The sequence below is a fragment of the Podarcis filfolensis genome (assembly GCF_964270895.1).
Source record: "Podarcis filfolensis genome assembly, chromosome: 16".
Taxonomy (NCBI): Eukaryota; Metazoa; Chordata; class Lepidosauria; order Squamata; family Lacertidae; genus Podarcis; species Podarcis filfolensis.
In genome coordinates this window covers 29,219,073-29,231,578 of record NC_139620.1, presented here as the reverse complement: position 1 = coordinate 29,231,578, position 12,506 = coordinate 29,219,073, and the positions used below count along the sequence as shown (strand labels likewise).

Genomic DNA, 12,506 nt, shown 5'->3' with positions numbered 1-12,506 from the left:
CAAAGAGAAGTGGGCAAGTGTGAGTCCAAGACACCTGCCATCCAAGACAGGACTTTGCGCCAAACATCCAGGGCCCCACTCAGCCAATTAAGTAGAACGGACCCCAAACACAGCAGAGTAATTGAAGTAGTACACATAGGCCCCTAAAGATGTACATCTGTTAATCTCATATAGTCAAACCTCGGTTGTCGAACGTAGTCTGTTCTGGAAGACAGTTTGACTTCCAAAACGTTCGACAACCAAGGCACGGTTTCCGATCGGTTGCAAGAGCTTCTTGCACTCAAGCGGAAGCCGTGCGGGACATTCGGGTTCTGAAAAACGTTCAAAAACCGGAGCATTTACTTCAGCGTTCGGGAGCTGAAATGTTAGAAAATGGAGCCGTTTGAGAACCGAGGTTTGACTGTAGTCTAAAAGCACCTAACTGAACTCCTGCTTCCTGGCCTGTTCTTGATCTGAGCTGAGCCGTAGCAGCTGACCGATTTTGCCTTCTTCAGTCAGGTGCCTTTGAAATGAACAGGTGCCATCATTTCCAAACTGAACACCGTGTGCCGTTTTGGTCCATATATATTTGGGTGCATATGGCTGTTCTCTGTCCCACATACAGCTTAAGAATTCAGTGTGTGTTCTCCCCAGTTGCTGCATTCTGAAACTGGGGGTTCACGTAGTATAGGCTTAAGACGGTTGCAAATCATAACCTCTGAAAACATAAGAAAATATAGGGAGCCTCCTGGAAAATGCCAACGGCCCATCTAGCCCAGCACCCTGTTCTCACAGTGGCCAAGCAAATGCTTGCTAGCAGGAGCTGAATGCAACAGCAACAACTGGTATTCAGAGGCTGGTATTCACTGTTGGACTGCCTCCAACAGTGAAGGTAGAATGCAGCATCCCCAGCTAGTAGCTATTGGCAGCATTATCCTCCTGGAAGCCAAAGTGGTTGGGTGACACGGGCACCTGTGAGTGCCACCCCAGATGATGCCAGTGACAGATAATACGTGTTGAATCTGGTTACAGATAAGGGTGTCATTTATCATTCATGAACCCTGGGCAAAATTGATGGTCAGTCCCTTCTGCGGCCTGATTTTACTTTTCAGTGTGGAGGAACGACCCATGTTTTACGTCTCAGCTGGTCACCCGACGGACACTATCTCGTCTCTGCTCATGCCATGAATAATTCTGGTCCCACGGCACAGATCATTGAGCGAGACGGGTGGAAGACCAACATGGATTTTGTTGGCCATCGCAAAGCAGTGACAGTGGTGGTAGGTTCATTTATTTAAAAGTGTTTATGACCTTATATATATACACACACACACACACACACACACACACACTCGTACATATATATATATATACAGTGGTACCTCGGGATGCGAACGGGATCTGTTCCGGAGCCCCGTTCACATCCTGAAGCAAACGTAACCCGTGTTCGCGCATCTACGTGTGCGCGAGTCACGTTTCGGTGCTTCCGCGCATGCACGTAACATCATTTTGAGCGTCTGTGCATGTGTGCGCGGTGAAACCCGGAAGTAACGCGCTCCGTTACTTCCAGGTCACTGCGGAGCATAACCCGAAAATATTCATCCCAAAGCGTATTTATCCCGAGGTATGACTGTACATACTCATACTCATATACGTACGTGCGCGCGCGCACACACACACGTACACACACAGAGTGGTACCTTGGTTCTCAAACTTAATCCATTCCGGAAGCCCGTTCCAAAACCAAAGTGTTCCAAAACCAAGGTGCACTTTCCCATAGAAAGTAAGGCAATATGGATTAAGCCATTCCAGCCTTTTAAAAACAACCCCTAAAACAACAATTTAACATGAATTTTACTATCTATCGAGACCATTGATCCATAAAATGAAAGCAATAAACAATGTACTGCAGTCACACAATAAATCAGCAAGCTGAACTGGGTTCCACACAGTCACAAAAACAAAAACAAAAAACGAAAACAAACCCCCAAAATAAATAGCAAAAATAGGTGGACCCCAGTGTAACACTCAAAACGGAAGTGTGGCTCTCAGATTGGAAGCGTAACACTCAAAATGGAGCACATTCAGCTTCTGAAAAAAGTTCGCAAACCAGAACACTTACTTCCGGGGTTGCTGTGTTTGAGTTCCAAGTTGTTTGAGTACCAAGACGTTTGAGAACCAAGGTACCACTGTATTGAAAAACTAAGCAACGTACTGCATCAAAAACAAACAATGTTATTGAACTAAAAAATAAAACATAAAAGCATATAGAAATAAATAAAAACAGGAATGCAGGACATTCAAACAAATGAAGATAGGGCTTGATCTTACCAGTCAGGCAAAAAGCTACACCTTTACAAGATACCTGAAGCAGGTGATAAGCTGCTACCTTGTGCGTATGGCAGGGGGAAGGTTGTCCTATAGTGCAGGAGCAATAGCAGAACATGGCCATTTTCAGGTCAGTGCCCTGTTATTTCTTTAAGGTGTGGCACCACCCCTAGAATTTCCCCAAATGGTCTAAATTACTCTCTGTCCTGATCGTAGACAGAAGTGAAGCAGAACCGAAGAGACAATTGCTCTTATTTTAGGTAATTATTAAGCCAGGTCTTGCATGGGGTGGCTGGGGGGGAGGATAATAGTAGCGTAGGCTTCAGGAACAAAAAGTGACAAATGTGCTTATTTTAGCTATTTATTTAGGTCTTGAAGGAGAGGAAGAGGGAGCCAAAAGAGCTTTTTTTCGTTTTCTTTTTCTTGCAATAATTGTATTTCATTGCAGCCATCCCAGAAATACACAGAATAGGCATGTTAGGAGAGATTTATATAATTCTTTGTTTGGGTCATGCCTGACACAAGTTTTAGCGAGGCCCAAAAATACCTGCTCGGTCCTCTTTTGCACCTTAGCTCGGCTTCTTAAAGCAAATTAATTTTTAAGAGGACCCTCTGGTTGTTTCCCCTTCCCTTTCCTAGAAATTCAATCCAAAAATCTTCAAAAAGAAGCAGAAGAATGGGAGCTCAACCAAATCTAGCCACCCTTATTGCTGCTGTGCTGTCGGCAGCAAAGACCGGTCTCTTTCTGTCTGGGTAAGTAAGTCTTCTGTTCTAGCTGACATGGCCCAGCTCAGGCTGAGGTAGACGTGTATCTTGAACAGTGGGCCCCACTCTGGTTCTGCCTTTTAGGACAGGTGTATGGACTTAATCGAATCATGCATAGGAGCAGCTGGTTGTAAGCCGGCTGTGCAGAGTGCTGATTGGCTAGTCTTTGCGACCATCATGAAGCCACCTTTCTCCCGCCTTCCTATCAGGCTGCGGAGAGTGCTGGCTGGCTGGCCCTTGTGGAAATCACAATACTGCCACCAACCACCCTGTTGTGGCTGTTTAAAGAAAGCTTAAATGATACTGAATTAGCTGGTTGATAAGCTCTAAATTATTTATGGTAAGGTCTAAATTATGGTTACCAGATGTTTCTCAATGAATCCGGGGACACTTTTTTTTTTTTTTTGAAGCTGAGTAGCAACAGGGAGTCAGTAGTGGGGATGGTGAGGCAAAAGACCCTGGTCCCAAGCACACATGCGTATTGTATAAAGGTGCAAAGCCCTTCTTTTGCACCCTGTGAAACATAAATGCGCAGTTTTAAAAAAACTGGGTAACGGCTACCCACCCACGACTCCTAAGCCTCCCCATCTCCTGCCCCCTTTGTTTTGACAGATAGGGGAGACTCAGGAGTCGTGGGCAGGTGGCTGTTGCCCAGGAGGGGCACAAGGCGCATGGTTTCTCTGCCAGACCAGGTGCAGACAGGGCGTCAGTAGTGGGGATGGTGAGGCAAAAGACCCTGGCCCCAGGCACACATGCATATTGTATAAAGGTGCAAAGCCCTTCTTTCGCTCCCTGTAAAACATAAATGCACAGTTTTTTAAAAAACTGGGTAACGGCTACCCACCCACGACTCCTAAGCCTCCCCTGATCAGTCAAAACAAAGGGGGAAGGGGCAGGAGATCTGTACCGCCGGACGTCCCTAGTTCCCTTTCGGCGGTGGCGATAGTCAGCAGCCCAGAGCCAGCCTGGTAGCGCAGTTGGCTCTGGCTGGCTTCAGGAGCTACTCGCGGCCGTGGCACCCGCCATTTTTCCTCTCCGGAAGTCCCCACATGAAGTGTTGCGCACAAGACACATCATATGGGGACTTCCGGAGAGGAAAAATGGTGGGTGCCGCAAGCAGCTCCTGAAGCCAGCCAGAGCCAACTGCGCTACCAGGCTGGCTCTGGACTGCTGAGGCTGCCACTGCCACGTTTCCCGGGGACAGATTTGCAAATCTGGGGACGTTCTGGGGACGGAATTTGTCCGGGGACAGATTTGCAAATCCAGGGACTGTCCCCGGGAACCGTCTGGTAACCCTAGTCTAAATAATTTTTTAATTGGATGAATATGCTAAGTTCCTGAAAGAGAACATGGGCAGTGGCAGGGAACAAATTTCTGTTAGTGGTAGAAGGGATGTAGTTCCGTTATAGCGCTTCTGCCTTGCAAGCAGAAGATTGCAAGTTTGATCCCCAGCATTGCCAGCTAGGGCTGGGAGAGACCCCTGCTTGGAAACCCTGTAGAGCCATTGCCAGTCAGTGTGGACGATACTGAGGTAGACTGGCCAGTGGTCAGACTCACAGTATCAGTATCAGACTTAAGCATATCCGGCGCCGTGGTGCAAAGATTCCTCCGGCGCTCCACCCCATTTCCCAGAGTTGTCAACCTTTTCCCAAGCCTCTGTGGGCATCGCTCTCCTCCCATGGAGGCTTGGCAAGGAAGCTGCATGCTTGCCAGCCATATTGTTGATGGGGCGCAGCTGGCAGGCATGCAGGAGGGAAAGGGGAGGCCGTCGGCAAAGCTGCGCAGCTCCCCCACTCGCTGAGACGCCCCTGAGAGGCCGGCGCCCTGGCGCAACGCACCAGTAAACCCAATGGAAAAGACGGCTCTGCTCAATATAGGGCAGCTTCTTGTGTTCCTGTATATTTAGCAGTGAAAAAGTGAAGCTTAGGGGTCAGGGAGAGTCTCAACAGTAAAACCCATGCTTGTTCCTAGGAGTTATGTCTGTCTCTGCTAGTGTGTGGTGCATTATGGCCCAGTTGCTGATTTACTGGGAACGTCACTTTCCCTCCCTCTCTCCTTCTAGGTCAGGGCGGCCCAACACAGAACCCGTGGGCCGCAAACTGCCTTGTCACGCAGGGAGTGGGGGAAGCAAGGCCTCGAACTAGGCTTTGGGAAGAAGGAAGGATGACTTTAGGACCCTCTCAGAGCCCTCACGCCTCCTTCCCAACGCCCAGCACCTCGCTTACCCGCCTTTGGGAAGACAGCTCGAAGGCTGGGGGGGGCATGTGGTGTCAGATGTTGTTGAGGGCCACCAAAAAAGGCCTTGAGGGCCTCATGTGGCCCATTGGTTGTGCGTTGGACCACCTTACTCTAGGTTTTCCATTGTTGGGTATTCAGCTTGCATGAATTAATATGTTTCATGATCTTCCACATGTTGATGGATCTTGGAGAACGGGATGTGAGACTTGTGTATGACAATAACCACCATGCAACTTTCTGTTGTTTAGCTGACGTGTCTGAAAAGGCCTTTGGTTGTCATACATGAGCTGTTTGACAAGTCAATCATGGACATCTCATGGTAAGATATTACTCATTAACTACATTTTAAATTCCCCCTTTCCTCTCAAGAGCAAGGTAGCGGCTACTGCTCTCATCACTTCCGTTCTATCCTTGCAACAGCCCTGTGTGGTAGGTCAGGCTGAAAGAGAGTTGCTCAAGTTCAACCTATGAGCTTCATGACTTGAGTGGGGATTTGAACTTGCGTCTCCGTGGTGTTAGTCCAGTGATCTAACCACTGCACCACACTGGCTGTCAAAATATGGCTTGGATTGTGACAAAAGATATTTCCTTTGCTGTTCACTGGGAAATAGTGATCTCCTGTTGGCAGCAAGCCCAGTCATTCTGCAGTTTCATTAAACTGTATCCTTGTGGTCAGCCATCAGTTCCCATTTAATTCTGTAATGGCTTCCCAAGTTTTCAGCTATTTTTTTTAACAAAATAAAAACATTGTGGTTTACAACATATCCTTGATTTTGTCTTTTGCTTGTGGCTAAGGCACCATGGTAGGGACGCAGGTGGCGCTGTGGGTTAAACCACAGAGCCTAGGACTTGCCAATCAGAAGGTTGGCGGTTCGAATCCCCGCAACGGGGTGAGCTCCCGTTGCTCAGTCCCTGCTCTTGCCAACCTAACAGTTCAAAAGCACATAAAAGTGCAAGTAGATAAATAGATACCGCTCCAGCGGGAAGGTAAACGGCGTTTCTGTGTGCTGCTCTGGTTCCCCAGAAGCGGCTTAGTCATGCTGGCCACATGACCCGGAAGCTGTACGCCGGCTCCCTCGGCCAGTAAAGCAAGATGAGCGCCGCAGCCCCAGAGTCGGCCACGACTGGACCTAACGGTCAGGGGTCCCTTTACCTTTACTTTAAGGCACCATGGTGAGTGCCATAGAAACAATAAGAAGTCTAATAGACTGCAGCGCAGTGCAAAAACAAATGGAATAAATTTCTGGGGCTTTGTTCAGGTTGGAAAGGCAGGTGCGGTGACTGGACTCCAAGTCATAGTTGACAACGCTCAGTTCAACTATGGAGCTCCCTCTCCCAGGAGGGTTTATGTTTATGTTCTTATTCCACATTGCAATGATACCTCCCTGCCACTTGAAGGCGCCGCAGTGCTGCTTCAGTTTCAGTAAAAAGCCTGTTCCCTCGCTCCTCTTTCTGGTTGCTCCCTCTGCTGGTTTGAAATGATTAGGTGGTAAGAGAAGCAAAGCTGATGATCTGGGCCTTAATTGAGCTCAGCACGATAATAAAAGGTGTGCCTAAGCAGGAAGTGGGTGGTTAGAAAAAGTGCTTCCCTTCCCCTTTGTTTAAAAGATTTTTAGGCTGCAGATTTCAGCATTGCTTTCGGGGCGGAGTGTACAACCAGAGTAGTAATTCCCAGTGGCTTTTTTTTTCTGGAAAAAAGTGGAGGAAGTCACCACGAAGTTAGTTAGTTAGTTAGTTTAGTTTATAGCAGGCCCAGTCGCAGCACCGCCGCCCCCCCCCCCAAGGTAGTGGCTAAATGTAAGATGCGATTAATAAACTCAAGCAGACAATGATCTGGATTGGCCACAACTTTATTGATTACAGATATAGGTGGATTTTTGGCTCAGGCATTGGGTGTGTATCCATTCCAGGGCAAAACAAAAAGAAAAAAGAGATTATTATTTAATTTTTAAAAATTGAGGGAACTTAGTTCCACCGAGTTCCTGCTAAAAACACACACACACACACCGGTAATACCAATAGTATAACGTAAGACCACAAATTTAGTCCCATTAAAAGGAGAGAACAACACTGTAAAATGCCCAAGAAGGTTTCGGCAAAGTAAAATGAAACCATCCATAAAACTGATAACGGCAATCAAATGAAGTCTGGCGGGTGTCAGGGTAGGTTGCCATGCCTGGTTTGTTTAGTGAGCGCCCAAGTAAGTAAAGCACGTTAACATCTCCGAGGAAATCTGAGGGTTTGAATTTACATTTTTTTCCTGTTTGCGTTTATTAAAAAGGAAAGGGGGGAAAAAAGGTTTGCTTTAAAGCGGGCTGTTTTCATTGTGAGCATCCTACTTATTCCCAAGGAGTTTATTTTATTTATTTATAAGAAATATTTACTTGCTGCTGATTCATAAAGAAAATACTGAAACAGTTTCACGACAGCTGTACATAATACCATACAATAAAAACCATATGAGAAAGGTGAAATTGGATAACTGTTGTGGAAAGATGTGCTCTGAGTTGCCGGCATAAGCCTGACTGAATAGAAAAGTTTTCAGCAGGCATTTAAAAGCTGACGCAGAAAGCACCTGCTGAGCCCCAGGGAAGGCTGGTACTGTCTGTAACACACCTAACACATTTTGCATTAGCACACCACAAGCTATCTTTCCGGAAGCTTATCTGTTGTTGTTTTCACTGGGGAATTTCCCAATAAGCTGCTGCAGAACCTCCAGAGTCTCTGGAATATGTTTCAAAAACTGTTGGCCTGAGCCTTTTTGTATCCTGGCAAAAAAGAAGACATAATACAGAAATTTGTTGTGGGAAGGAAGTATTTGAGATGGCTCAGTCTTTTCCTATTGATCTTATGAATTCTGTAATGGCCATTATTTACTCATGTATGAAATACTATGGTATTGATCATCAGACAGCAGCATAGTCATTTGCCAGTTGTTCCCGCTTTCTCTTGAAATGGTGTTGTGAGTGTTTGGCTGATTTGTCGGTCCGTTAGCACGCTGTTATGGTATAAAGCAACATGGACGGCCAGCTTCCATTTTTGAATAGCTGCACAGGGAATGGTGACAGCACAACATAGGGTCAGTAGGGCATGATTTGCCTGCTGCCCCATATGCATAAAGCCATTCCTCTGACCACAGTTCCATGGCAATAGACTCCTTTCTTAAGGAGTGCAGCTTGTGCATGCTCTGAAGCTGAACTGTGTAAAACCAAGGCCATCTGAAGAGCACATGCAAAAAAAGGCCAGAACTTAGAGTTTCTCATCCTGCTCCCTGCTGCGGTATTTGAACACCCATTTATCTTCTGCAAGACTTTCTTCAGTGGTAGGGAAGTTAGGTCTGGGTATTCCTGTTGCCTCGATGGCATGAGAGCTTCTGCAGTGCCAGTCTTTCCCGCTCCGCCAGGGTCATGTTAGAAGTTCCAGACCTGCTGTGTGGAGTTTCACTCTGCTAGCGGTCAACTTTGGCTCATGCTGGCACGAGGAGGGGCTGCAAGGAGGACTTCTCCCACTGTGCTTGGGTCTCCCCATGTTAATCCTGGTGTTGCAGGAAGGAGCAACTTCTACAGCAGCTCCCAGGATATGATGAGTACTTGGGCTCAGAAAGCATACTGCACTCTGCTTGGGTTTGCTAAGTTGCGACGAAGTTTCTCAGGAATATCATTCAGGATGCCTGATGATTTTGCAGGCTGGTTGATGTGAGAACGTGTGTGTGTGTGTGTTTGTGTGTGTGTGTTCCTGGGTTTGCCAGCAGGTTAACTACATCCCACCAAACCACTGGTCTTCCAGTTACATGAGCTGTTCTTTCCAGTCTAAGGTACTAATAAAAATCCTCCATCTTTGTCTTCCCAGGACCTTAAATGGGCTTGGCATCTTGGTGTGTTCCATGGATGGATCAGTAGCGTTTTTGGATTTTTCCCAAGACGAGCTTGGCGACCCTCTGAGCGAGGAAGAGAAGGTACCCTGCGCTATTTTGTATGGGCTTGCTAATTAAGGCTGCAGCCCTAACTTCACTTACCTGGGAGTGATCCCGATTGGATTCAACAGGACTTGATTCTGAGTAGACATGGTTAGAACTGTGCTGATCAGTTGCATCTTAAGGATGGGAGAACCTTGTGTTGTCAGGGTGGGGGTCATATTGCCAGTTCTAACACATCCTTTGGATCACAGCTGGGAATATGTGGCAGGTGCACTATGAACAGGTTATGTGCATGTATTCCTGCACTCAACAGATGCCTGTTGTTGTTTTTTTGTGTGTACATCCCTATGCTTTTCAAGTCTTCTTTCCTTTTTCTGCCATCATTGAAAGGGGATGTCCATTAGCTCAGCGCAGCATTCCTCAACCTGGTAGCTGGCAGATGCTTTGGACTCCCCCCATCACCCCCCACCCAGTATGGCCACTGGGCAGGGGTAATGGGTTTTGCTGTCCAAAATATCTGCAGGGCACTGGGCTGGAGAAGGCTAGCTTAGTAGGGTTGTACATGCTTTGCATGCTCAGTCTACAGAATCATTGGTGTTTGAAATGTCCTCCATCGCTTCATTCAGAAATTCTCATTTATCTCTTGCTTTTACTTAGTCTACTGTCTTTTCTGCTCTTCTGGTCCCTCCTGTCTGCATACTCTAAACCTCTTTCTCAGAGTCCGTCTCCTGCCTTTATTTTTGCATAGCACCTGAATCATTTCTAAATAATGGTGAAAGCCGGCAGACAAATGCAGCCGGAAATAAATGAGTCAGTACAGCTGAAGGTTTCTGCATTATTTGGCTATTCAGTCCGTTGCCCGAGTCCTTTGTCATTTTTGATCAAGATTCGTGCACGCAGTTTAAGCGGCTGCTTTTGTGTTCTCACCTTTGCGCCCCTTAGAGCAACATCCACCAGACCACTTATGGCAAGAGCTTGGCTATAATGACCGAGGCACACCTGTCTACTGCTATAATTGAGAATCCAGAGATGCTGAAGTACCAGCAAAGGCAGCAGCAGGTGGAAAAGAAGAACGAAGCAGCGAGAGATGCAGCTGGCTCAGCAGCAGCTCCCAAAGTAGCAAGCATGGTGAATGGGGAGAGCTTGGAAGACATTAGGAAGGTAGGTGACTCTGATGGTGGTTCTTTTCCTTCATGTCACCTTTGCAAAAGGGGAAAGTTTGGCATCTGGCTCCTCCTTGACGCAGCACAGAAGGGTTGTTGGTGTGGTTCCCATGTGTCATTTACACAGACCTCCAGCCCCTCATGCTTAGTCCCGGAGAGGCTGTGACATGGACAACTGGAGCCTTGGTGAGGCATTGAGTAATTCAGTCATTTCTTAGATCCATTTCAATCTGGGTTTAGGCCGGGTTTTGGCTCAGAAACTGCTTTGGTGGCCCTGTATGATGACCTCTGTCGGGACAGAGGCAGCGGAAATGTGTTCCTCTTCATTCTCCTTACCTCTCAGTGGCTTTTGATATCATTGACCGTGGTATCCTACTGGAGCTGCTGTCCGAGTTAAGGGTGTGTGGTTCCTCAGGGTTCAGTTTTATCCCCAAAGTTCGAGGTTTTAAACCTTTTTGAATCCATGGCTCCCTTGACCAGCTACAGTGGTACCTCAGGTTAAGAACTTAATTCATTCCGGAGGTCCGTTCTTAACATGAAACGGTTCTTAACCTGAGGTACTAATGGGGCCTCGTGCTGCTGCCACACAATTTCTGTTCTTATCCTGAAGCAAAGTTCTTAACCTGAGGTACTATTTCTGGGTTAGCGGAGTCTGTAACCTGGAAGCATCTGTAACCCGAGGTACCACTGTACATTCTTTCTGCATCACCACTGTGGGGCTCAGGAGTCCAGTAATGTCACCCCTTGCCTGCAGAGCTGGCAGCCTCTCACCCTTTTTTGAACACCCTGGTGGAGTGTTCTCTCAGCCTCCTGTCCTCTCCCCTCCGGACAGCCCCTGCCGCTGCCCCTGGTCTCTGAGCTGCCCCCCCCCCCGCCCCAAAGAGAGGTGCCTCCTCACACTGCCCCACAGCCACCTGGGACTTGTCTGTCCATTCCCAACAGCAAGAGCTGCCGGACTTGCTGGCTGGGCTCCCTCGCCTGCTTGCTTGCTTAGTCCAAGGCTGCCTTGGTTCCTAGCAACCAGCACCCCCTGGCTAGCCCCAGAGACACCATTCGCCTACAGAGTTTGCAGCCAAGGCTAATGCAACCAACAGCTGTGCAAGCCTTTGAGAGGCAGAGACACAAGAGGGCATCAGAGGGAGGGAAGGAAAGAGGGACAGAGGCCAGTGTTGCCCACAGCACCCCTGACCATCATTCAAGGGACCCCAGGGTGCCACAGCACGCGGGTTGAAAACCACCTATGATATTTAACATCTACATGAAACTGCGGAGTGGGCTTATCCAGAGTTTTGGACTTGGGCTCTAGGAGATTCAGCAGGCGTAATCAGTGCTAACTTTCAGACAGCTCTTCAAGCCTTTTTTCATCACAATAGGCCTATTTACCTGCTCAAATTTTCTTATGATGAGCCGGCTATCGTTATTATTTTGTATTCTCTTTATGGTACCTTACATTTTATTATAACTGTTTTATTGTAAAGGTCCTATGCGGCCTTATTGTTTTATATGAGTGGGAGGGGTAGGAGTATTTTAACAATCTGAATAAACAAAATGTCCAGTTTATAGACTTTTGATGCTTTGCAATAGGCCTTTATAGCAATTACAAGCAAAAGTTCCAACAGCCATCTTTCCCCCCAACAGAATCTTTTAAAGAAACAAGTTGAGACTCGGACAGCAGATGGACGGAGAAGAATCACACCTCTCTGCATAGCTCAGCTGGATACTGGGTATGTATGTCTGTATGTGTGTGTATATATATATTCCTCTCACTCTATAGGCCGAGGGAGCCGGCGTTTGTCTGCAGACAGCTTCCGAGTCGTGTGACCAGCATGACTAAGCCGCTTCTGGTGAACCGGAGCAGTGCACGGAAACGCTGGAGCGGAAACGCCGTTTACCTTCCCGCCGGAGTGGTACCTATCTATCTACTTGCACGTTGACGTGCTTTCAAACTGCTAGGTGGGCAGGAGCAGGGACCGATCAACGGGAGCTCACCCCGTTATGGGGATTCGAACCGCCAACCTTCTGATCGGCAAGCCCTAGGCTCAGTGGTTTAGACCACAGCGCCACCCGTGTCTATATCTATCTATCTATCTATCTATCTATCTATCTATCTATTTATC

At 47.4% G+C, this 12,506-nt stretch overlaps 1 protein-coding gene across 1 annotated transcript in view; it reads left to right on the top strand.

Moving 5' to 3' along the window:
* HIRA (histone cell cycle regulator) overlaps positions 1 to 12,506 on the top strand; it is a 61,857-nt gene that overhangs the window by 23,364 nt on the left and 25,987 nt on the right. The window contains exons 8-13 of the mRNA XM_083589867.1: positions 1,092 to 1,259; positions 2,947 to 3,060; positions 5,559 to 5,629; positions 9,160 to 9,265; positions 10,169 to 10,387; positions 12,028 to 12,113. Of these exons, the coding sequence (XP_083445993.1) occupies positions 1,092 to 1,259; positions 2,947 to 3,060; positions 5,559 to 5,629; positions 9,160 to 9,265; positions 10,169 to 10,387; positions 12,028 to 12,113 (764 nt within the window). The remainder of the gene's footprint in view (positions 1 to 1,091; positions 1,260 to 2,946; positions 3,061 to 5,558; positions 5,630 to 9,159; positions 9,266 to 10,168; positions 10,388 to 12,027; positions 12,114 to 12,506) is intronic.